The 26,067-nt window shown below is 36.1% G+C and overlaps 1 protein-coding gene across 1 annotated transcript in view; it reads left to right on the plus strand.

The window, feature by feature from the left end:
- LOC138064522 (junction-mediating and -regulatory protein-like) overlaps nucleotides 1-26,067 on the plus strand; it is a 63,662-nt gene that overhangs the window by 30,773 nt on the left and 6,822 nt on the right. Inside the window, exons 4-9 of the mRNA XM_068927462.1 lie at nucleotides 236-405; nucleotides 9,880-10,045; nucleotides 14,009-14,196; nucleotides 19,385-19,471; nucleotides 21,974-22,069; nucleotides 23,354-23,906. Of these exons, the coding sequence (XP_068783563.1) occupies nucleotides 236-405; nucleotides 9,880-10,045; nucleotides 14,009-14,196; nucleotides 19,385-19,471; nucleotides 21,974-22,069; nucleotides 23,354-23,906 (1,260 nt within the window). The remainder of the gene's footprint in view (nucleotides 1-235; nucleotides 406-9,879; nucleotides 10,046-14,008; nucleotides 14,197-19,384; nucleotides 19,472-21,973; nucleotides 22,070-23,353; nucleotides 23,907-26,067) is intronic.

A 26,067-nucleotide genomic window follows, 5' to 3' on the forward strand; every position in this document is an offset into this window, starting at 1 on the left:
AAAAAAAAAATATATATATATAATGGATAGTCAACAAATAGCTAATTATCTGTTTACAAGAATCCCAGCAGTATTTACATCTTGGATATGAAGGCTAATAGTCTGTCAAATGACTGTTTTTGCTAAGAGGACTTTGTATGTTTTGGATACAGATGTGTGCATAGTCTTACAGTAGGATCACTGCTCATCTGAAAAGTAAACTGCTAAGCTGACCTTTTTTTCTTCCGTTTTGTAGCTGTGTACGATCGAATGCGAGCAGACCAGAAAAAGTTTGGTAAGGCAGCATGGGCAGCAGCAGTGGAACGTATGGAAAAGCTTCAGTATGCCGTTTCTAAGGAGACTTTGCAGTTGATGCGTGCTAAAGAAATCTGTTTGGAGCAGAAGAAACATGCACTGAAAGAGGAGGTAATTTTTCATTCCAATAAATAGAAAAATAAAACATGCAGAAGAAAATGAACCTTATAGAGAAGGATTCAGGGTTGATGTACTTTGGGGAAAAAAAAAGACTTGTCAATATTTTCCAGCTTTTTACAATCAAAACCTTCTCCCCCCCCCAGTCCCTACATTCTATCATGTTAGGCAAATACAGTTGCATGGCATTTTTTGTGCCACTTCTGTATGTTTTCCTTTCACCTTTTCCTGATTAATCTACTTACTAATAAAACCCAAAGGCATTTTAGTATCTTCTTGAGATACCTTTTTGTATGTTAACTACTGTTGCATTTTTTACTGTTAATTTTTACAACTATCCACTGAGACGAATAAAAAGGGGAGAAAGAATGGGAATAGAAATCTGCTATGTAACCTCCACACTTTAGCTCTCAGAGGCCTAAACATCTTTTTGAAGTAATTTTTACGTTCCAGATGGAAGGTATCTGAACATTAGTAAATATACAGACAAGGAGTAGCCTCTTATCCTGCATTCCCTTTCTCTGCTTATCCTAACTATTAAGGCAATGTTCCGAAGAGGGTGGTGCTAGCAGCAGTTTTCCCGAGGACAGAGACACCATACATTAAACTGTGTTTAAATGTCTTGACAGAAAAAAAAAAAAAAAAAAACATACTGGATTTTATGACATCTACTCTGAAGCAAAAATATTTCACTCCCTCTTTTAAAATTCTTTATCTTATGGATATTCTATGCTAAGAACTTTGTTATCATACCAGTATTATTTTACATCTTATCCGTACAGTTACTTGTTTTTAGAGTGCTTTTCAAATGCCTGTCAGTCAGCAGAATGTCACTGAACTGGTGGCTCCTTTATGAAAAGATTATGCAGAGAACTCAAGACTTTAACATGGTCTAGATTGGTAGATTTGTAAGCCTGATAGAACTACGTGCTGAGTTTAGAGCTTCCGTAGAAGTTCAAGTGTTCTTGCTTCTGTAGTTTTCATTTAGTATATTAATCAAATACTTTTTGTTTCCTGGAAAGTGTTCGCATTATAAATATCTAGAATGCTACCACATTTTCTGAGTTACCATGATATGCAAATCATCTGCCTCTTTCTAACCTAAGCAGTAATAAAAAGGAATTTCACTATGTATAATACTTTGAGAAGACATCTATGAATAATTGCATCTGCAGAAACAGCATCTTCTGATTTTGATTTCAATACAGAATTCTCCAAGTACTTGTGAAAACACTTGTTAGTTTAGCTGGAAAAGATAGAGATTAGCATAAAAATTGCAAAGTCAGTGATGCCTATATATATTGCAGGTTAAGAGCAAGCTGTGTTGGAAGGAAAACTATAGAATCGGAGTGAAGTAAGTTTGTTAGCATAGTTCCTCAAGAGTCAATCTCTGAATTGATCTCGTTCATGTTTATTAGTGATGTTGTCACAATAAAGGTAGAATCTGATGAGGACAAAGTTGAGAGACTTCTTTATAATAAAGAATTGAAATATCGCATCATACTGGAAGAACTGGCTAATCCTAGAGACTAACATCGTAGAAACAAAATGAAGTTACAAATTGTAAAGTGCAGTATTTGACAACTATAATTAAACAAATAGTTTATGCTGTTATATATGGATTCATTAGTTAGAAATAATAAAGCAGTGGAACTATCTGGAGGTGTTACGTGAATACAGAGCGATCATGTACATATATGTGCTGTACCCTATAGTAGTAGCTAGAGATACCTGAGTTAACTCTACAGTTGCCTGCTCTGATAGTGGAAATGACAGTCAAATTGCCATGGCACTGCCCAAAATAATTAATAATTTCTGAGGATTTTTCAGACCAATTACAGCCCTTTATTCTTCTGCCAGCGCTGGTCTTTGGCTTAAATAGCTCTTCTTCCTGCTGGCCTTTATTTTCTCTGATTTATTTATAGAAAAGTCCTGTGCCTGGTCAGCTTTCATTTTGTTGGAGAAAGCAAACCAAGATAGGCTCTGTATTCACCTGATTGTCCTGGTAACCCTTCTCCGTAGCTCCTCCGCTTCCCACTTGTCTCTTCAATAGCGGTTACCAAAATTACATGCATTATTCCAGAAGAAAAGCTAGTGCCATGTGCAATAGTAACAATACGTCTCTGTCTGCTGAATGTACCTCTTGGATTAAACCTTAAGGAGCCATACTGGATACCACGTAGCCCTTGCCTCTAGTTAGGTCTAGAGACACATACCACTGCCTATTCCTCATCATTACACCTATATAGCAAGCATTTGTTGCATTGTGAAGGTTTGGGTTCAAGATTTCCCAAAGCCATCTCTCTCTTGCTAGACCACTGTAGCCTTTCCTCTGCTTTGTGAGCCTGTTAGGTACAGCTGAGACTCGATCTGCCAACTAGCTGAACCACATGCATAGTCGTCTGGGATACGTGGTCATTTTGTTTAGAGGGAGTGCGTATTTGTGAAGTGAAAGAAACCCTGCTAGAAGGTAATGTGCAAAATGTTGTTAGAGGATTATATAGATTATGAAATTATTTACTTGGAATTGCCAGTAGCTTATGGGAAGAATAGCTAGTCTACTGCTATTTGATTCTTTTGAATCTTTGTGGATGTTATGTAGTGGGTAAAACGTCATAAAACGGTGGGAGGTGGCAATTGAATTTTAAGAACAGAGTCCTCCTTCTAGTATTTCACTTAATTTTTTTACCATTGTAACAAATTCTGCTTAAAAAATAAACCAAGTACAAATATGTGCTTTTTTCATATATAGATTGTTGAAAGACTACTCCAGTTGCATGTCAAAAACCGCTTTAAAAAAACCTGGCCAAGTGAATGATAATGTATTAAATTTTAATAAAAGGCCAATTTTAATGTCTAATTTTCCTCGATAAATCAAGATCTTATATTTTACAACTGATGCACCTCCATATACAGAGGGAAAATAATAAAAATTACAGTGCAATAAAGGATTTAAGCAACTGAGGTACAGTAGGAGGAGCTGCCCTAGTTGTGAACTAGGACATGTAACTCTGCAGATGTAGATGCTTGGAATCTGTGAAGTTTGAATTGAAGATTACGTTAATTGTAATCTTTTTTTTTTAATTGAGAGCTGAAACTGTTAGCTGTATTATTATCTATATTTAAAAGAAAAAGAGGAGACTCTTAATCACAAACTACATATTGAGCTTTATTATTTTCCTGATTTGTACCTCTTAAATTCCATCTGTTGTTGTCCTGAGTTTTGTTTGAAGGGAACAATGAAAACTTTCCTTTTGAGGTAGACCAGAGTCTATTTTTGTGAGCTGGTTGCCAAGTCTTGTCCTTGTGACAGTAAACAGAAACATTAAATCACAGTGAGAGCTCTTTTGTAGTTCTCTAAGTATGTAAAATAGTTTGGACAAATGGAAGTGAATGACTGGACACTTAAATTCCAACAAGTCTGCCTTCTTGCAGACACAGGCTTCAGTAAGTAGTGTTCTCTTTTTGCCTTTAAAAGTGGACAGTTCTAAAGATTCAACTTTAAGTTTTATTTTAAACAGTAAATGTTCTGTGATATTGTAAACAAAATCATTTTCCATCAAAGTACTGTTTGTTTGGGTTTTTTTGAAGGTTTTTTTTTTTTGGTAATTCATAATTCTAAGAGTACTGTCCTTCTTGCCATATATTAAGCATGGTCAGTCAAAGATATGCTTGCTTCCAATGACTTTGAGGATGTAAGCACTTCCTGGAGTTCACGACTGTCACTTAACTTTTGCCTGACTTGGAAGCATCAGCAAAAATAGGAATTTTATTAAGAATTCTATTCGAAAGGCATGGTTAGCTATCTCCAGAAAATTGATCTGTAAGAAATGAATAGTGATTTTTGGTAAAGATACAATATAACGGTTTTCAGAAAAGTGTTTCACCATGGTAGCTTTCCCTGTATCTTTTCGTAACTCTATTCATTTTGTACAGCTTTTAGTTTTGGATAGCTTTTTGTAAAGGCCAACTAACAAAGTAACTTTCAAATTTAAAATAATTTGAATTTGAGTAATTGAAATACTAGCTTGATAATAGTACCTGCTGCGTTCTGGGTAACACTGAGATCTGTCTGTGGTCGCCCAAATTTGGAAATCTTTGAAGATTTATTTAAAAGTATTTGAATTGCTTTTTTTTTTTTAAAAACAGTTTAGGAATGTTTTTGCCTTCTGCACTTCCAGTGCTCAAATTGGGAAACTAAAATTCGCAGTAAAAATCACCATTTTGTTTTCTTTCCTTTAATGGTTATTATTGTTTAAAAACAAAAACCAACAATAAACAAAGTTCTAAGCACCTCAAGTGAAAGGTGAGGTGCATTCTGTAGACAAAACTTGTGGTGATAGCTAGGCTTCTAATAATGCAATGAGAAACTATTAGAAAATTACTCATTAATAATGATAACCTAGTTTGGTTTTAATAGCTAAATTCCAGATAACTTCTTTTGAAATTGCATGGTTAGATCTTAATTTACTTTTTTACTTTCTTTCCCGGATAACGACTGGGTAATTTATTGCTAAAGATTAGGAAGAAAGGTAAAACCCAGCATTTGAAGAGGCTTTTTTGTTTGAATGACTTTGTGCATCACTGAGGTTTAATTCCCATTTAATCAGAGAAAGAGAAAGATTAGGTAGTTATGATCACTTAGAAGCAACTCACTATAGGTTAAAAAATCAAAATGAAAATATTTTCTCAAGGCAAACCATTTAGCTACTTTTTTTTCTAGGGATAGGAAGATAAAAGTTGAGTATTCCTCTAAAAAGATTAAAGTACTGGAAAATTAATAGGAGAGGCTTCAGTTGAAAAAGAATAGAAAAATGACAATTCAGAGCAAAGACACGATGTTACTATTAGATATTTATGAGAACACTGCTGGTGTTCAACAGGTTGTCTACATGTTTTTGAATATTTATTCTTGGAAAACAGAAAGAGTTTATTATAATAGTGCTAAACTTTCATCATGGGGGAAAACATGCTTCTTTCAGTGGCTGGAATTTTTTATAGCCCAGCACACAAATTATGAGTGATCATCTTAACTTCATTTTCTGTGGTAATTTATCGTGTAATATCATGACCTGACTGTAATTGACTCTTGGTACTTAGTTGGATGGAGGAGTACTTGCGCTCTGCAGGTTGCTAGACAGGGGTTGGAATTTGCCTATCATCATTGGCAGGGTGCTTCTTGCTTCCCATAAAATCATTTAAAAATTCTTTAAAATGATTTTCTACCGTTTTTGAGGATGCACATCTGTATTTTCACTTCAAGGCTCGAGCTTTCTTCTGATTTTTTTTTTTACTCAACCTTCTGAGATTTCGTAGACAGTAACAGTGATGAATTAAAGTGAATGTTTGAATTAGAGAACAGTCAGTATTCACGAGGTGGATTATATTTATATTTTATCTGAACAGTAGCAGATGACTTAAAAGACTGGATAATAGGAAGTTTAATAATAGCTATTAATATTTAATGCAAAGGATGAGTAATAGGAATTTTTACCGTGGACTGCAGGTTAGTCAGTTTGTAAATGACAGCAAATGAGAATGACCATAGTTTTTTTCAGTTGGTAGCAATGTGATTGAGCCACCAGAGCAACAGGGGGTGGTAGAGCAGCCAGAGCAAACCAGATGTTTACGGGAAAGGGAGAAGTATTAGTGTCACTGTGCAGGGCACTTGCAAGATATTCTTCCACACCTTTTTGGTCACCCTAGAAAGATTAGTTGTAACTGGGACAGGTGCAGAGAAGGGCTACTGTGATGATCCCGGTAACCAGGAGTTTATTTAAAAAAAAACAAAAAAAAAAAAAAACAAGAAGAGAGGATAACAGAAGAGTTGGTGCTGGCAGGGACCTCTGGGGATCATCTGGGCCAACCAGCTGGAGCAGGTTGCCCAGCAGTTAAGGTTGTTTGGGCAAGTAAAATGAAGGCTAAGATGATACACAGTTAATCTCCACAAATATGCTAATGGGAATAAATATAAGAAGAGCTATGTGTGTTGTTGCTGAGCATTGGCACAAGAACAAAGTGAATTATCTGATTGTGAATACATTTGGAAATATGGAAGAAAACTTCTGGCAGTTAGGAGTGAGGATCCGGAAGCCTTCCAACAGGAATAACAAACTTTGTGTTTAGTGCAAGCTTAATGTTTTAGTTTTGTTTTTTACAAAACCAGCACAACAATAACACCATGGAAATGATTTTTAAAAATTGAGTTTGTGAAATCAATTAATTTTAGTTAGGTTGTTTGAAAGTGTTCTGTGATGGTGGAAAGCTGGATTTGGATAACCCTTGGTTCTGTGTTCCGTGTTTCTCTATTTTTCTATTAACTCTGTCATCAGTTCTCTTAGTATGTGTGTTTATAGTTCGTCACAGGCTTTCTGTGTTAATCCGTGTATCTACCTTACCTTTGTTTTGGCTTACAGGTGGTATTTTTTGCCATTGAATTGTTAGGAAAGCTAAGCTGCTGTTGAAGTTCTTTGCTTAATATGAATGAGGTAACAAAGACCTTAAACACTGTTAGCTAAATTAAGGCTAGAGAGATTAAATTATTTGCTTGAGTTAATGCAGGAAGTTGAGACACAGCAGGAAATTGAACTCGGATCTCCTAACTTCTAGTTCTTTATCCAACTGCAAAGTGTTTCTTTCCTGAGATTACATTCTCCCTTTATAAGTTCTCCATGCTTCTTTCGCTGTGTTGACCAGTCTGAGATTTTTCTACATTCATATCTGTCCTATCAAGAATGCGGTGAGTTACTAGCACAGATTAGATAGCAACTTTTTTCTTTTTTTTTTTTTCCTTTTTCATGAGGGGCTATTATATGGTTAGGATATCTGGCTGATGGCCATGTAGCAGAATTAATTTCCCATTGCTGTTGCACCTGAACTGAATACGCTGTTGTTGTACCCCTAAAAAAGACCAGGTGGCTGGCAGCATCATGCCTGCAGGGCTTTCTACACTTCTGTTGTCGGACAGCTCCTTTATCCAGCAGACAGATGCTGGTGCTGCTGAAAGAAATTTTGAGCTACTGTAACTTGATTAGTTGATACTTTTAAACAAGTCCAGTTTACAGCTCTACACAGTCTATATACAAAATCTGTGGACTTAAATTTGGGAACATCTTGTTTAAAGAAAAAATGCGTACTTGTTCAAATCTGGGGGAACTTCACAGCTGACTGAGAAAACACAGGTTCTTGATTGTGGTAGAAGGTTGAATGACATTGAATTAATTTGCTGAAAAAAATCTTTTTTCCTACGGTATATCTTTTTACAATGAGAAAATTCTTTAAAAATGCCAAATACTTGGATTCCCTGCCTGACAAATTAACGTTGTACCTCTTTTATGGAGGAAATTTAAAAAAAAAAAAAAAAAAAAAAGGAAGGTTTAAGAGAATCAGTCCTTTTATCCTGAAAACTAGCCTCTGATTTGCTGCAAGTATGCCATCATTATGTCACTTTCTATTTTGATCACAACTAGTAACTTAGTAAGGATGCAGAGTAGTAGACTGACATAACAGTAAGTCTTGGTGTCATTGTGAACTGAAACATATAAATTATATATTATTGATTGTAAGATTTATGATATTCACTTAAGAACTTACTGATCCTTTCAGGCTGATAACTGATTCAATAAATATGCCATGAAGTAGAAGAAATTTTAAAAATGGAACTTAGAAGAATTGATTTACAGGTCCTCCATCTCTCAGTCTTACATGGAAAGGAGTGTAGTTCAGAGAACTGTTTCCTTAGTATGTAATTATGCTGTGAAATCCCTGTCGATGGATAATGATGCAGATGCTAAAAGCTTTCATGCCATCAAAAAGGGGTTGGATAAATTCATGTAGTAACATGTAAGACTACTTAATATAAAAGGCAGCACTGTGGCTTATGAAGTCTTGAGCTGCAAGTTGTGGTAGAGAATGGGGAAGCGTTTTAGAGAGATATCACTGCACTGCCTGCAATGTTTTGTCTTCCTAGAAATTTGCTGTTATCCTTTGTCTTAAACAGGATATTGAGTAAGATTAATCTTTGGTCTGATTCAGCAGAGATAATTTTCGGTTTTAATATAGTTATGTTTAAGCATTCATGATTTAAAAAAAAAAAAACCCTAGGAAGCCCATTTCTGGCATAATTACAGATATGGTTTTACTCTTTGAAGAAACTACCGTAATGTAAAAATCTATTAGCAAATATTTTAAAAAATATATAGTTAACTAGGTACTTTATTTTTCCTTGGTAGACTTCCCTTTCTAATGATTGAATGTCTGTAATAGAGAAACTGGATCTCCTTTAATCAGAACGATAAGGTAGATCAAAAATCTTATTCAAATTTAAAATTACTTTCATCCTTCATGTGGGAGAAAGTGAGAGATTTATTTTTTGAGAAGGGAGAGAGAATATGCACGTGGCCGTCTTTTCCTGCTAGGAGGTCTTAGGGAAGCATAGCTCTGAATTCCCTCCAAAGTGAGACAACACATAAGATCCCCTTTTGTATCTGTATTTCTTGAATATTGTCTGAATTTCCAACTGGCCTTAGCAGCTAGATCTTGTTTGACTGAAATGCGTGCCTGCCTTTGGGAAGGAGAAAGATTTGAGTTCAGTTTCGTGGTTTCTTGTGTCACTTTTTTGTGTCAAACCTATGACACAAATAAGTGCTAGAATATATATAAATGTTTTAATGTAGATCTCTTTTCACTTATTAAAAAAAACTCCGGAAACAGAGACTTTGAAATTTCATACATTCTGATTATCCAGAACTTGAATTTTCGGAGTATTGTTCCTTTCAAGCTGCAATTCTGGAGTTATGAGATTTTTTGGAGGAAAAAAATGAAAAAAAAAAAAAGTATAAAAGCCTATGGCTAGGCAGATGTTCTGCTTTGTTATGCCTATATCCTATACCTATACAATATAGACATATAAAATACGATAAAAAGCATCCATTTATTCCTTCACCCAGACTTTTTTGTTTGTAGAGGAATTCCTCAGTTAAATTATTATCATTTCAAGAGCATCAGTGCATGTAATTTTCCCCGTTCCCACCTTTTTTCACTTTTTCCCCCACAAATTTGGCTTTAGTAACAGTTTTAACTTCAGTATTCTAGGTGCTGTTAGCAGAGCATCTTTTAGACTTTTTGGATACTAATTTCATTTTATTTCTTCAGAGATTCAAGTACTGGAGTGAAAAAGGTTGGTGGGGATATTTCATGCTGTGCTTACTGTATGACTTGACAGTCACAAAGAGTAATCCAATGCCAGGGTTTCTACTACTATCATATGTAGAATACAACAAGTATTAGAGATGTATGAAACTGTGTGGCTGATCAAAAACTGTTTTATGACCTTGTTGTATGTGATTTTACCATGTTATATTTAGTGTACCAGACTGTTATCTAGCTATAGTCATGTTTAAATCTGTGATTTTGTTCTCCTGATATCCTGGAACTGTGTGTTTATTTTCATTTTCTCTTTATATTTAGATGCAAAGTCTGAAGGGTGGCACAGAAGCCATAGCCCATTTGGACAAGTTAGAAGCTGATTATTATGATCTACAGCTTCAATTATATGAAGTGCAGTTTGAGATTTTGAAATGTGAAGAGCTGCTGCTGACAGCACAACTTGAAAGCATCAGAAGGCTGATGTCAGGTGCTTTATGTGTTATAATTAACATGTAATCTGTAAAAGATAATTCTCTTCATAAGATTCCAGTAAAGCCTATGGGAGTGAAATGAGAACAGTTTCTTTACCGTATGAAGAGCTGGATCTTTTAACAGAAGTACTGTTAAATAAAAATCTGCATCAGGTCATATACATACAGATATAGAAGTTTTGGTCTGATTCTCATTGTCTCTTTAGGAATAAGCATATAAGATACTATGTAAGATTTGAAAAACTAAGCTTAGGGAGGAGAAAATGTCTTAATTATTGGACTTGTCTCATTAAAAATTTGCATTGGCACTACTCATGTTCTTGAAGTTATTGATTCTCAGAAGGAATTCCTGCAAATTGGAATCCTTCAGCTATACTTTGAAGCTTGTTGTATTGCTGTCTCACTGGTTGGAGCAGTGATGCAAACCTACGGTTTCAGAAACTATGGTATCATTTGTACTCACAAACTATGGAAATGGTACGGGCAAATCATACAATGTTTTTGAATCCTATTCTGTCCTTTGGACCTTTCTACACTTAATGCTTTTATTCATATAAGCTCTGTGTTATTGTTTAGTGCACAGTACTTGCATAGAAAATTTTTGTTGTGGTTAGAAAAGTCACTTAAGAGCAGAAATCTGAAACTAGGTTGCATTGTGAGTTGCCTCTGGAGAAGGAGAAAACACAGGCGATATGGAGCCTTCTCTCCCACTCACGGTTGTGTGCATCTCCTCCTTTCACATTTGTGATCTCATGGCAACAACGTTATTTTTATGTAAGGAAGCTGAGGATTGAAAACTTTGTAAGTGGCTTTAAAGAAATGTGGGACCTTTGACCTCATGCCTTTAGGGGCAGCTAGTTAGTGCTTAATAGATAGTTGTTTGCACTTGGGAAACGATGCACATAATTCTGATATTGAAATCACTGTACAGTTTGCTTGCACACAAACTGAAGGAAATCCCTTGAGCAGGAGACTGAGAAGAAAGGAAATGCGTATCAGAATCTTTTCTTGTTGGGGTAGTATTAATAGCAAAACTAAAGGGCCCTCAGAGATTTAGCCTGCTGTAAAAACAGCGCAGGTCGTTATGAGTTGTCATTTATGTTTTCCCCAGAAATCTCAACAAAAAAAACCCCAAAACCCCACAACCCGACCCAAAATGAAATAAAACCCCCATTCAACTAACCAGCCAACCCTCTCCCTCTCCTTCTCTGATGGCAACTTAGTTGTTCACTATTCTGATTTCCTTTGCTGTTTTAAATTTGTAAGGTATTCTTAAAACTAAAAGGATTTTTTTTTTTTATTAAAGGCAGCTGTTTATATTAGAAGTAATTACTGTTTTTAACAACTCTCAGCTATATCCATAGGACAGAAAATGAAAAATGCCTTTCTTAACTGTGTGGGAATTTTGTTCGAAGGATGAAATTACCTCTTTGGAGTTTACTCAGGCGGGGCAGGATAGAACAGTTGTGAAAAATGTGACATTTAAGTGGCTACCTCCGGTCAAAACTATTCTGTATCTAGTCTGAGTGATGGCATCGCTCAAAAATATAGTGGTCTTTTAATATGTGGTGTTTCCTGCTGAGTCGAAGAGAAATGTGGTCTTACATCTTCTGTTATTCTTCCTTTTTAAAGTGTAGTTATAATGAGTATAGTACTAGCCTTTTAATTGAACACATTTGTATGACTTGAAATACATGTATCTTGGAGACTTTTAGAAGCTGTTGCTGTTCTTTTCTCATTAACTGTATTGGCTCTGCAGTGATTTCTTGGAGAGTTTTGGATTCTGTTTGGACGTGTGCAAAATCAGCAGAAGAGCAGGATGAAGTCCCAGCTGAGACTCTCTTGAGAGCAATATTTGATTTGACTGCCAGTTTGAATTTGCAGCTTGTAAGTTAGGAGCAGAAAAACATCTTCTTGCACGTTTTCAATGTGCAAATTCAGCACATTAGATCTGAAAAGTACTGACTGATAATAAACTGTAGTATTATAAGCTGCAGTAGTGGTATCTTACTGTCATTAATCAAACACCTGCACTTAAATACTCAAAATGTGAACTTACTAGGTTAGAGTTTTAAAGGGTCTTATCCTATCCATAAAAACTATCCATGCATCCTTGTAAGATTTTTTTTTTTTGGTGATTGCAGTGCTGTCAGCAGAGAACATGATAGTTGGTTCCTGTTTTGTTTTGGTTTTGAAAGGCTTTCTTTTTGGTTTAGTTGTTTTATTTTTTCTGTCTTTTTTCTGTCTCCTCCCCTTTTTTCTTTTGAACAAATACAAATGTTGTGGACCTTACCTAAAGAGGAGTTATCTTATTTGATTTATTTTAGGTGTTTGGGTTATTAGCAGTTTAAGCACTGGCCAGATTTATAATAATTTTAAAAGCTCAAAAGCTGTTTGTGGAAGACTTGGAATTTTTGATGGAGGATGCAGTAGAAGTGCCAAGTTTTTTGAGACATTTGGGTGTTTATAAGCCCCATTTAAAGTTACATTATAGAACTGCAATATTTGACAGTTCTGTAGCTCAGCTATTAGGGTTTCATTTATAAATTCCTATCTTTCTATCCTAACTATGTGGGGGGCTTGTGGGGAGGAGAGTTCTTTTTTGTTTTGTGTTTGTGTTGTTTTTTACTCATTGATGTTTCAGAGCGGGTTCTAGTGACTGGATGATTTAACTAAGATGAAATATTTGCTTTTTTTTTTTTTTTTTTTTTTTAACTGAATGCTCAAATAAAGACTCAAGTAGGTCTGTTTTTTATTACTTTTTTTTATTTATTATTAATATACTCCTGTTCCTCCTTTTCTGGTAGTATCATGTCTTGTACTGAGCTGAAATTAGCATGATACAATCAGAATTCTACTCTATTCTGTGATTCTTTGAATTTTGGTTGCAGCAGAGACCTTGCATACAAATAACATGAATGATAACTTCTTTTAAAGTGCGTAGCATTCTGAAAAAAACCCTGCCCCTCTCTACAAATAATCTAGTAGCAGGAGTAGGAGGAAGCTGAATGAAACAGAAGTTACAGTCGTCTTGAAAGGCAGTTGATTCAGGAGAAATGAGAAGGTTTGGTGGTGCTGCAAAGCAGACACTCAACAGTCATGCCAGCCATCTATCCGCCTGTTTAAGCCAGCAATAGTACATATCCCTCTTGGTGTGTTACAACACATATCCTACTTGGCATGCCAGTGAAATAGAGAACAAGAAGCCTTTGCTTCTCCTTCATCCCAACGTTCTGCAAGGATTTACAATTCTCATTCTTTTCCCTCTTGGCAAGAGATGAGAAGCCAACATTCAGAGATGAGCTCAGTGTTATATTGAATGCTTTACTCAGGAGGCTAAAAATCATAAGTGCTGATAAAACTGTTAGTAATGACCTCCTTTTCAGGCATGTAATGTTTTGAAGGATGGCCTTGAAGTTACCCCTCTCACGGCTGCCTCTGAGCAGAAGCAGTGACTGGTCAAAAACCTCCTAAGAGAGAATTTTTAGTGCTGTTGTGTTGTCTGACTCCCCTTTCATGAAATTAATAGTAGTTTGTATTAGAAGAATCTCATGCCATAGGCCCTGAACTTTGTAGTGAAGACCGGAGGGTATTACTGCGTCTCGCGATAACTTGCACTAGTTAAGAAACCCAAAGACACGTATGGGCATTGTATTGAAGTTAGACTGCAGGCACAAACATACGTTTACAATTGCGTACTCTGAGCTTACCTGAATAACAAGCTATGCTTCATTAGCATTGATTTCTGTTCTTCATGTAAACTTTAAAGCCTTACAGCCTTTGCTCTTTAGCGCTGTCACTCTGACCTTTTGTTTGTGTTCTTCCTCTCAAATGACTATAGCATTCTTCTACGTTAAATCTTGCCACTCAGTGGGGGGGTTTTGTTGTTGAACAAAACAAAACATTAATCAAATACAGACTATTGATTTGACTTTTTGTTGCTGACATTTTTAAAACAGAGAAGAAAGATGAAGTGGTATATTATGACACTTACGAAAGTATGGAAGCCATGCTTGAAAAAGAGGATATGGCAACATCTGTACATCTGCAAAAAGAGGAACTGCAGAAATTACAACAAAAAATCCGCCAGCTGGAAGCAAGGCGTGGACGTATTTCAGCCAAGAAAGCCTACCTCAGAAATAAAAAGGTACTTTAAATTGCAAAATTCTAGCATAATTTAGCAAATTTAGTGAAACTTTAAAAGATTGCATTTCAGATACAGCTTCCAAGTCTCTCAGAATTTTCAGAGATTGTATTTACTACTTACTAAAACTTATTTTACACTGTTACTAGACAAATACAGTGGCAAGTATCAAAATTTTGAGATGGCAGTGTAATACCTTTTTTAAAATATGTTTTCACCTGATACTATAGAGTATAAGGCTATACGGAAGTCTCTGTTAAGACCCCATTCTAAATTAGGACCAGGGTTGGGATGGTTGTGTATTCGCAATCATGTCACATGATGTGGGAGATCACACCTTTATAAACAGTTATGGTAGGCTCAGGGTAAAGATCTGTCCTCTCGTTCGTAACTAATATGTCTGTATCTAAATCTGAAGCATAACAGAGGAAATAAAGCAATAGTTGATATGTTTTGTGTTTTTTATATTTCTGCAGTCACCATCCTCTCTGTGATGAACACTATGGATATGAATATAGATAAATTGTTGTAAAACAAATTTCTCTTGTTAGTTGGGAAATAGTTTGCTTAGAGTCATCAAGTTTGTGATTTTTGTAAAAATGAAAAGTATCAAGAAGCTGGGCTTTTGAATACTTTTGGGAATTATTTCCATCTGTCATGTGACGCTAATTAGTATATACTACATTAAAATAGTTAGAACTATTTTCTTCTGAGTATGAAGAGACACTGTAGGCACCTTATGGAGTATACAGACCTGTTTAAAAGCTAGAAGCTGGTTATTCCATGCTTACCTACGAAGGAGAAGTTGAGAAGTGACCCTGAAGCAGGAATAGATTCTTTTTTTTTTTTTTTTTTTTTAAGCATGGCTTTTTATATGTATAGCTAACTAGTCCCCTTCTGCTGGTTCATTTGTTTCAAGGTTTTACTATGATAAAATATCTTGCTTAAGCGGGAAGGAATTGCTTTTTCTAGGCTACATCACTAGGTGCAGCATGCCTACTTGTACGCTGAAACACAACGCAGAGTGTGTATGGTAGTACTGCTCATCTGGCTTGGCTCGGCCTCTAGGAGTAATGTAGTCATGTCCACTTAAACTTGTGCTGGAATAGTGTGGCTATACTGCTTTCTGTGTGAAACGTTACTGCTGAGTGAGGACATCACAGCACTCTTTAAACTAGTTCCAGCTCTCTCTACTAACTTCATTGCCCAGTGTAGAAATACCTGCAAGTGATTGCTGTAGTCAGATGCTTAGCTTTCAGCTACCAAAGAAAACAGAGATTAGAATAGCATGTATTTAAATTTGCAGGAGGAAATCAAAGATTTTGGTTTGAGCAAAAAGAATAGGCAGAATCAGTTGTTCTGTGCCATTTTATAGCACTTGTTGGGGAGAAAACAACACAGCCATTTTAATGAATATTTATATTAAATAGGTATTTACTGTAACTGCTCTTACTATTGCTGAATACAGCTCTAATTCAGAGTCCTGCTGAGCTTCCTAGTAGTTACCTGGAAGATCAGGCGTCTTGTGTCTTTGATTAAAGCATAAGCAAGCGTTATATCTTGAATTACTATTGCTGTAATGTTGCAAACCGTGTTGTTAATGAACATTACTTTTAGTGCCTGATGTACGTAGTTGTACTTTACAAACCTGTTGGAAAACAAGGTTCTTGCACTAAAGAGTTTGCAGTTTAAATTAAACGTGCAGAACAATGATGCAGATGGGACGCAAAAGTGGAATCCAGGTTGCGAGAATGAGTGAGTCAATGACTGAATGCTAAGTGGAAAAAGAAAGAGTACAAATGCTACGTGGTAAAATTATTTCCTGAAAGTATGTCTTTCTCTCTCAGTTAAGAAACATTTATTGCTGAACAGAGGGGCTAAGAGTCTACTCGATGCTTTTCAGGTTGTGTTCCTGACTGTGCTTGATTCAGTGAAGTATCTTAAAACATAACTGTAAGCAAGTGTTTTGATTTTGGTTGGTGGGGTTTTGGTGCCCCCCCCCCCTTTTTTTTTAATCTTGGCAGGTCTGTTATCAAAAACAAAAAAGCAAGCTGTGCCTTAAGTGGTGCATACTGCAATATTGTGAAATATGTAGGAATATAGAAATTATAGCTGTTGCTTATTAGCTTTTTGGCAGCTGAAGATACCATTAAGAGAATGCGTCCTTTCAGGCAGCGGATAGCATGGTTAAGAAAACGATAGGAACCAATTCTGTAACATCAGTTTTTGTTTTTTGGAGAAGGCTGTTTCAGCATCCAAATATTTGAAAATCTTGTCTGTGAGTGAAAGGGGACCAAATGCTATGTGCAGAATAAGACTTTATGCGATATAAGCCTATACCCTTCTGTGACCACAATCTCTTTTCATTGTTTTTTTTAGAAATCTTTCCTTTTTTTTCTATCTGATGCTTTTTATTTTTTAGTACTGCTGTCAAATAATTGTAACAAACCTTTTTTGTTTGCAAACCCTTGCTAAAGGTCTTTTGTTAGAGCCCTCATTCAGTTGAGATTTTGAGCTGCTGAGCCAGTGCTTCTTAAGTTTATGGTTTTACTGAGGTTGATCTGTCTTTCACTGTACTAACATGAGTATAGGCTTTCTTCTCTCATAATTTCTTACAAAACATGTATTTGCGTTTGTTGAGCAATCACTTCCTGATGCTCCTTTGTGTTGATGCTAGTGAGCTAGTTATTAAAAAATCAGATTTTAATAGTTGTCTCATTATTTTTCCGTATTTCTTGAAAGCTAGTTATGGATTTTGCCTGCAGGGTGCATCTGCTGTTATGCCACTCCACCCCCTGCTGGCTGCGCAGTGGTATCCCTGAGGGTGCAGCGTGAAACGAACAGCCGTTCTCTTGGGGAGCTAGGTAGCAAAGAGACAAGGTGAAAAAGACAGCGCAGGTGTCTAGGAAAATATCTTTGAAATTGAATTATTGTATGTACGGGAAAACTATTCCTTATTATAAGTGGAGAGAGAAAACTGGCTGGTGAAGCTATTTGCAGTATATTCGTAAGCGCTATGCATGCTTTGACCTAGGGAGCTTCCTGACGTGCCATGGTGTCCGTTTAATATGTGATCTTTGATTCTTTGCAGGTACGCAGTTTAGAGAATAGCTAATGCCAAAACAGGTGCTACGTAGTTGCAGTAATAGTTGAAATATGGTTACTTCATATGCTTTCGTGTTATCATTATTATATTTTAAAGACACGACAAAACAAATTATACAATAGAATATGCTTTCTGTACATACAGAGCTTACTAAATGAGAAGCTGACTTTTTATTGGGATGCTTTTCAGTTTGAAAGGTGGGCTCACTGGAACTAGTTAGAAGATCTATATTAGTATTATACTTAGTTTATGTATGCTATATGCCAATATTATATTTAACTATGGTAGTTTATCCAGTGAGAAGGTCTGAAATGGTTGATCAACTCCTCTTTTCTGTTTTCCAATAGAAGCACAATTTGATATTACAGAAATCAGTCAGGTGATTACAAGAGAAGTGAGCAGTACTACTTATTGCTGTCTGAATTCTGTACAGCTGGTCAGCATGCTCACTGAAGGATGCTCCAGCTGAAGCTTTACCAGGGCTGAGCAGAACAAGAGGATTACTGGAGAGGTGTTGCAGGCCACGTACACCCAATGTACCCAGTTATGATGCTTTGTTTTTGCTAATGTGAGATTGTTGATTTATGGGCAGCTTGTCATCCACCATAATCCTCCAGATCATTTTCTTTGGTGCTGAAACCTAACTATTTGTTCTTCATCCTTTATTTGCAGTCACTTATTCCTGTCTACAATTAGAACCCTGCGTTTGTCCCTATGAAATTGCAGCCTTTGTTTTTTTTAGACCATTTCTGTAATTAGTTAAGATGATTCAGAATGTTAATCCTGTGCTGCAACATGTTTTCAGCCCCTCCTAGTTTTTTTGCTTTGTTTCAAGTCATAGAGACCTAATTACATTAAAGTAGGTCATTTCTTTCTTAGCATAAAGTCAGTACCAAATATGTTTTGGTCCATTGTATCCTTTCTTTACATAGTTAAAATATCTAGCATTGCTGTTCTTAGGCAGAAAGATTTGAATGTTGATGCTAAACAGAAAATGTTTCAGAAAGTTGTACCTCCCCCAAGTATTTGTGAGATTCTTGTAATTTGCATATTAAAGTTTCTCTCATACTGACGCGTTGTCAAGACTAAAGAATGAAAAACAAAAAAACCTCTAACCCTGAAATATGATCTTTCTGGGACTTTTACAGTACTGTTTTAATGGAACTTAACACATAGATAGAGAATAAACTGTGAAGGTGAAAGTATTACACAAAGTCTTTCAGATTCTCATAGTATAGAGTCAGTGCCAAATACATTTTGGTCCAGTTTATTCTTTCTGTAATTCCTGTGCATCTGACCTTCTTTGGGCCTAATTTCATTGCCCAGGCTGTCTGACTTCCTGGCCTGCAGTATTGCCAGGTGCGCTGGTCCATCTCTTGGCTACTCTGCACACCTGCAGGTGCCTTTCCTTTACAGTTGATGCTTCATGCAGTTCAGACTTCTTTTGTAATCTGCCTGAAGTTTGAGTGTCATGCCTCATCTTGTCATCTGTTGTAACTTATACTGTTTCCTTTTTAGTTTGTTACTCTTATTCTCAGGCAACATAATAAATGCTTGCTTTTAAACTTGACATTTCAGATGTGAATTCTGTGTAATAAAGGAACCTGTTTGTGCATGCATAAAATTATAACAATTTTATTAATGTTTGTACTTACAGATTGGTTATACGTGCAAAAGATGAACTGACACTTGTAAATGCGAAGTTACCTAGTTGCGTAAACAGAAATACACAGTGTATTTGAGAGTTAGTTACCGTTATCCACATATAATAATACATGGAACTGCACAGGGATTTTATTGATTCCCCAACTGTCTGACAAATCATCGTGTCTTGCCGCTTCTCTACTGGTATTGTAGAACAGACTTGTCAAGCACTGCTACTTGTAAATATTCATTTGGCAGTTAAAAGGAGTAGGTTATGGTTTTATTTGTAAACTAAATTAGCTTGGTTGAACAGTTGTCTGAGATTGGTTTTGTAGTTTTTATTTTTCTAATTCTCAGTGCTGCTTGCTAAATATTACATTTCATACTGTAAATTGATATTTAAAATGTGTATTTTATAGGTACTGTTTTATGTCTCTACAGGAGATCTGTATCGCAAAGCATAATGAAAAGATCCAGCAGCGTCACCACAGCGAGGAGGAGTACAGAATGCACCATACTGTACAGCTAGTAAGTTTGAGCTCTCTGCCGGTGAGGTTAGCCTTTAGTTAATTGCTTATATTCCTCGTTATACTTTCATTAGCAGTTTTCAGTGATAGCTGTTTTAAACAGATGATGTGTGTCCTTGACCTTTGGACCATGGACTTCTGTGCCATGTTATGCTGGTGAGAGGGAGTATATAGCTATGTTAAGATGACACTGAAACTCAGCAAATAAAACAGTTCATCAATAGCAGGCTCACAGTCTAAGTGATTACTGTTAGGCTAAGGGCACATGCAGAGCTTGTTAACATTTGCACACAGACGATTCTGGACATCTCTGAGTACAGCATCAGATATGCTGAAACGAGTAAAGACACCTTACATATTTATTTTTGCATGGTAATAAGATTATTCGTTATTTTTCTTTCACTTTGTTTTTAACAACAAAAAATCACTTGAATGTGTTTTGTAAAGTATGTAGTTCCAAATGTGTGCTCCATGACTCTCTGAGCAGTCTCATCACAGAAAATAAGCAGTTAGTCCAACTGTTGTGTTGTACATAATAGACTTTGTCTTAAAGAGCATTCAAATTCTGGGTGAGGTCTTGGGAGCTGATATAGTATCAATATTTAATAATGATGACTTTGTCAAAGATGCATTGAAATCCAAGTCTTTTTAATTCAGGCTCCAATTAGATCAGTGAAAGTGATTCTGTTTCATTCTTATACATTTTTAACATTGATACATTTGTTCAGGGAGTCAGCTGCATAATTTATTTTATGAAAAGCCTACTTGTGAAAGACAATACGAATTGGCGTACTCTTTCAGGAACTTCGAACAATAAAGCAAAGGACTTTGCTATGTGGATTGCAATTCATTTATCACTTTTAAAACTAAGATTTGCCAAAGCTGAGGAGCTTTTTCTTGCTTCTCAGATACTACTTTTTAAAAATTATTTTAATTTCATGGAGTTAACAACTTACATTATATAAAGAACCTTGTGCCTTTAAAATCTTTTTTCTATTCATAATTGGACTGAAAATGTCTACTATTATTTTAAAATAGGTTTTCAGACACTTGTATTCAAGAAAAATTTTGAAAGGATAACCTCAAAGGTGTCCAGACCTGAAACTAGATAAGAATTGCAAATTCACTATTCTTATATATAAAAAACCCCTCAAGTTCAAGACTTTTTTTCAGGAAAATTCGACCTGATTGCATATGAAACATTCAGGTGTGTGCTGGTAGGAGAACTGCCCTTCTTTCTTCTTGCTGTAATCTTTTCTTTATGCTTCCTTTGTAGCCTTCTAGCCCTGTTGTTTCTGTTTGAACCACACGCTTCTTTTCCTTGCCTCCTTTTTCTGTTTCCTGTCCTTACCGTTTTTCAGCCATGTCCTCCTCTTCCTCTCCTGAAAACCTCTATACTTACTTCCTTTGAAAGCACAGAAATTGGCCCATTAGAAGGATAGCGGGCAAGTCACTCGCTTACGAAAATGGTAGGCAGGCACTGCTCTTATGTTGGCTAGATGAGAACGAAAGTTCACAAAGGTGATATGAACTGCCAGTGATCAAAATCAGCCTTTAATAGTCACACTTCATGCTATGAAACTTGCAAGAATTAATGGTGCTGTTTCTGCTTAGAAAGTTTTCTTTACAGTCATCTGTTCTGTCATGTTGTTACTTTCCCATTTGATAACTTCTGAACTTACAAATCCAGTAACTGTTTGGGTTTGATAACTAGTGTCCACTTGCAGTAAATCTGACTGAAGGAGTAGTGTTTCATTTCAAAGATGTAGTAGCTTTCTTTCAGTTTTGTGAAAATGGATGACTAGTTAAAGGAGGTGGATCCAAAGGTGTGTTTTCACTGAGGTAAGTCTCATACAAGAAAACTGTGCAACTGTTTTGGCTGTGAGGAGGAGCTTCAAACCATTATTTAGACAAGGTTACAGAAAATCAGTGTGGATTAAATAATGACATGTTAAGTTCATTCGATACAAAACTTTAGTCTACCATTATAACTTTATTATAATAATTTACTTCAAAAATGTGCTAAATATTGTCTTCAGAATTTTATGGCACTGAGTTCTGTAGTTTCTTGCGCTGTGAAGATACTAATATTACTTGTTTTAAATGTGCACCCTTAAGATTATTATCCTTTTGTTCCTGGTATGAGAAAAAATGAATACTGATTTGCTCTCTGCCTAGTTTACACCATTTTAGTTCATGCTGTTATTCAATTGATAAATTGTTATTTATCATCTTTTAGGATAAAAAGTTCTAATGTTTTTTCAGTCCTCCTTTATTGCGTTTCATGTTTCTTCAAGGTTATAAAATATGAAATACATAGTAGCTTTTTTTTCTTTTAAGGGAAAACAAAGGCAAAGCTTTGAAGTTCAGAAATATGTTTATTAGAGAAGAGATTGTTAGGTAGTTCCTAACAATTAGAAGAAGAGTTATTTTAATTCATTTTTATATGTTAAACATAGCACTGGTTGTAGTGTCCAACATATTTTCCATATATTTTTTTCAGAAGAGAGATCAACTACAAGAAGAAGAGGAAAGAAAGAGTTCCTGGGTTAGTCAAGAGCGACAGAAAACACTGGACAGACTTCGCACATTTAAACAGGTAACAGAAGAAGAGTTATTCTTCTTTTCCACCATTTTCTTTTGAAGAGGAAATTTTCACCGCATTCCAGGAGCGCACAGAATAATTGAATAATTAACTGTTCTTTAGAAAATTTACGAAAGAGTAGGGCATTGGTGGCAGCGAAGTTCTCTGGCCATTGCCTTCCCAGTGCTCTGATAAGCTTCTGTTTGCTGTCATATGTATGCATTGTGACAAGGCATTTAGCACACTTTCCTAGCAGAAGTATAATCTAAATGATAATTCCCACAAAGAGCGTTATCATCTGGCATACACCCAGCCACTCCCACTGCTTCTTACAACACCTGCCAATTCCTGGCCCTCCCTGTTACAATCTAAGTATCAGAAAAGGAATAGAAGATGGAGAGAAGGAGAGGGAATGAGGAGAGGGATGAAAGTGCAAGAAAACAGAGACCGTATTAATTAGTGAAGAAAACTTTTGTTTCTGCTGTGTATGTAATAAAGTACTGGTATGAGAAATTTGATTGCTGGAAAGCTGTATTGCTCAGCAATACCCTTGCTATATCCTTTTTCTTTGTAAGGCTTTTGAAATGCATAGCCTCTGTAAATTAAAGCAAGGTTACTTATTACAATCAGCACCTGTTAATTAACTTATTTTGTATATGAATATCTTTATATTGATATGAATTCTATTGCTTTGGGCCTGCCACAATGTTTAAAATGTTTTAGAGCTGGCTTTCAGAAGTAGTTTTTACTTTTGCATAAAAATGGCTATGGGTGCAACTGTAATTTGAAAAGACGGGTTGCAAATTTAGGAACTAAATTAAAAACACTTTGGAAATTCTCAGAATGTTTGATGTTTTCAAGAGATACCTTATTAAGTGGTAAGATTCACAGCAAAGACCAGTGCATCAGCAGGTCAGAGAGGACTTTGTTGCAGAGACAAACATTGGCCAGTTTTATAAAAGGGAAGCAAGAGGTAATTTTGAATTTTAGTTTTCAGAAAAAACACTATTTCAAATAATGAATGTGGTTCTTAATGAAATCCCATTTTTAACCCATGTCCCTGGCTAGACCAGCCAGATCTAAGTTATGGCTTAACTAAGAATAAAAATTAAGAAAATGAATCATTTTTGCATAGAAGTGAGGATATTCTTGCTTTGTTTTTAACTCTAGAGCAACAAGAATGAAAATATTTACCTGAATTTTGCTCATCAGAAAGGCAAAGCCTATTGACAGTTACTTAGTATCTAAAATAGCGTGTTGCATGTACTTATCTAATTGTAAATATCCGCTTCACTTTAGCGGTACCCTGGGCAAGTAATACTTAAGTCAACCAGACTACGACTGGCTCATGCAAGAAGAAAATGTACAGGCAGCTCAATATCCTCTGTAGGTCAGCCTCAATCTTTGCCAGCAACCATACAACCCCAAGAGAAGAGTGAAGAGGTGGAACTGGAAAACGTAGTTCAGTCTTTGCAAGCACAGGAGTCCAGAAGCTTAGAACAACTTCAAGATGTTTTGTTACCTCCGAATGGTGTTACCTCTGAACTGCCTCTTGTTAGTACTTCTCCACTCATTAGTAATGAGCTTCAACCAGAGACTGTTACTGTAGTACCGCTCCCTCCCCCTTTGCCTCCGCCACCTCCACCTCCACCCCCACCTCTGCCCTCCAAGGAAGATGCCACCAAATCCTTAGAGAAAACCGACAGCCTTGTTAAACGGCAGAGCGAGGAGAAGGGAGTCCAGCACTCTTCCAGTGTCCCAACAGCACATCTGTTTGACAGTAGTCAGCTAGTCAGTGCCAAGAAGAAGCTTAAGAAGACGGGTGATCTAGAGGGTTTACAGAGGAGGAGAGGTAATGTTTTTGTTTCCATATATTTAGATGTAATGTACCAATTCCTCTTTTGAATTGCTATATAGAGAAGTGTGTACTCTGATTTATAAAATATTAATGCAAAAATTGTTAAATCCTTTTCAGCAGCTGAAGACTGCTGGCAACTCAAACAAATGTTAGAACCTTTATGACAGTGTACTGTGTACTTGTTCAGTTAAACAGAAAAAGCTTATGAAAGGGATTATGTGATAGACCATGTTCTACTACCTCGAAGAGGGAGCTAAGCACTGGCTCAAAGAATTTTTTTCCATCTTGTTTGCAGTTAGCACCACAAATAGGATGTGCTTCCTCTGAGGGTTCAGTGTTTTTCAGTAACAGAATTTAACATAATTTATGACCTGGTGAACTGACTACCTGGCTTGGTACATAGGGAAACCCTGAGAATGCTTTCTCCAGGGTTTCTCCAAATTTTTGTCCAAAAATCCACAAAACCTCAAGTCTCCTGAGAGCTGAGTGACCATGTATACATTTAACAACAATTAAGAAATAAATCTGTAATCATTCAGCAAGGCATGTTAAGAAAAGAGCTGAAAGATCAACAGGAAACTGAGGTGAGTGGATAGAGCACAAGGCTGAGGTGAGAGATCTGTTACAAATTCATTATGCAATTCTATGCTAATTATTTTTAACCATCTGTTTATCCTTTGTCCCATATATAAAATGAGGAGAACGATATCTGTGCTTGAAATTCATAATCTTGATGTTTAGATGAAAAACACTATATTAGAGCAAAGATTTTATTTGAAAATCAGTGATGGGATTTTTTAAAGCACTCAGCTGCAATATTTCACTGAAAGTCACGGAAAAAAGGTGTGTTGCGTGGGCCTTGATTCACATTAGTGTAATATGATTGGAATAACCATTACTTTTAATAAAAAGTTCCGCATAGCTTTGTCACTTACAACTACAGGAAACAGTTGACATTTTCACTCATCCAGATGAAATCAAAATTAGAATTTTTTTTGTCTTACCAGATAGAAACAGGTATGTTTCCTCTAGAATTCTTAAATCCCTGAAACATTTGAAGCAACTGAATAGTAATAATAATCCAGAACTGTTAAGTTCTTAAGAGCCTTGCAGGTTGCAGGTATAGTGTTTTAAGTCCATTATTAATTTTGATGCTGCTGTGCTCCTTTTTTCTTTTTCTGGGGTCCTGTTGCTTGTTTTTCTGATACTGTTTCTCCACTAATTCAGCTGTGGATATATGACCCATTTTATCTGTCAATTTTATATAAAATGTGTATTGTGTGGGCAATTTGATATACATCATAAAATGGCAAACAAAATCAAATTACATCCTCCCTCTTGAGAGTATTGTTAGTATCCGCACCTGCGCTCTACCTGCTGCTCTCTATTCCATAAGTTTTAGTATAATGTTGCAAACCTCTTCAGAAATTTCTCTCTCTCCTTTGACAGATGAATGTTTTAAGATCTTTCTTTTCCCCTTCAAACATACAGTCCTTTTTAATTCTTCCAGTCTATTCCTGTCAGTGCCCTTAGGCAAATGGACAAAGTCCACTCATAAATGCAAAAGAAGTTTTAAAAATGTATTCTACAACAGACACAGAAGAACTGGAGATGGATATTCATCTATTGATTGATATATGTTGCGTTTTGTATGTGCTATCTTGGCGCTAGCTAGTTTGCAGTGTTGTACCATGAGTATTATATCACATTCTCTGACGTAGAGATCTTGCCTGCTTCCAGCTCTTCAAAGAGCTAAAGCCTGATTTTATTTCTGCAGCGGACTAGTTTCAGGTGTGTGATAAAAGGAAAGACTGGTGATAAAATAATAACTGTCACTTCTCTGCTTTCAATAATTATGAGGGAAGGGAAGTTTATCTGGGCATACACTGTGAGCAGGTGCCGATACATACCTGAATCGAAAGCTCTGCACTGAAAGTGGAGGAGCAGAAAATTATATGCTGTTGCAGTTGACCATACTGCTGCTTCCCTCAATGGCACAGAGCAGTGGTCCTGTAGTTAGATAAAATCAGCTACAAAATGCAAGTGATGAGGCTGTAGGTTCTCCTCTGTGCTTGTATTTCTGTGACTGCACAGTCCAATACTTAGGATACACGCTTATTATCTAAGTTTTGGTGTCCGGAAGTAGAAAGCAAGA

The sequence above is a fragment of the Struthio camelus genome, chromosome Z (assembly GCF_040807025.1).
Source record: "Struthio camelus isolate bStrCam1 chromosome Z, bStrCam1.hap1, whole genome shotgun sequence".
NCBI classification, from domain to species: domain Eukaryota; kingdom Metazoa; phylum Chordata; class Aves; order Struthioniformes; family Struthionidae; genus Struthio; species Struthio camelus.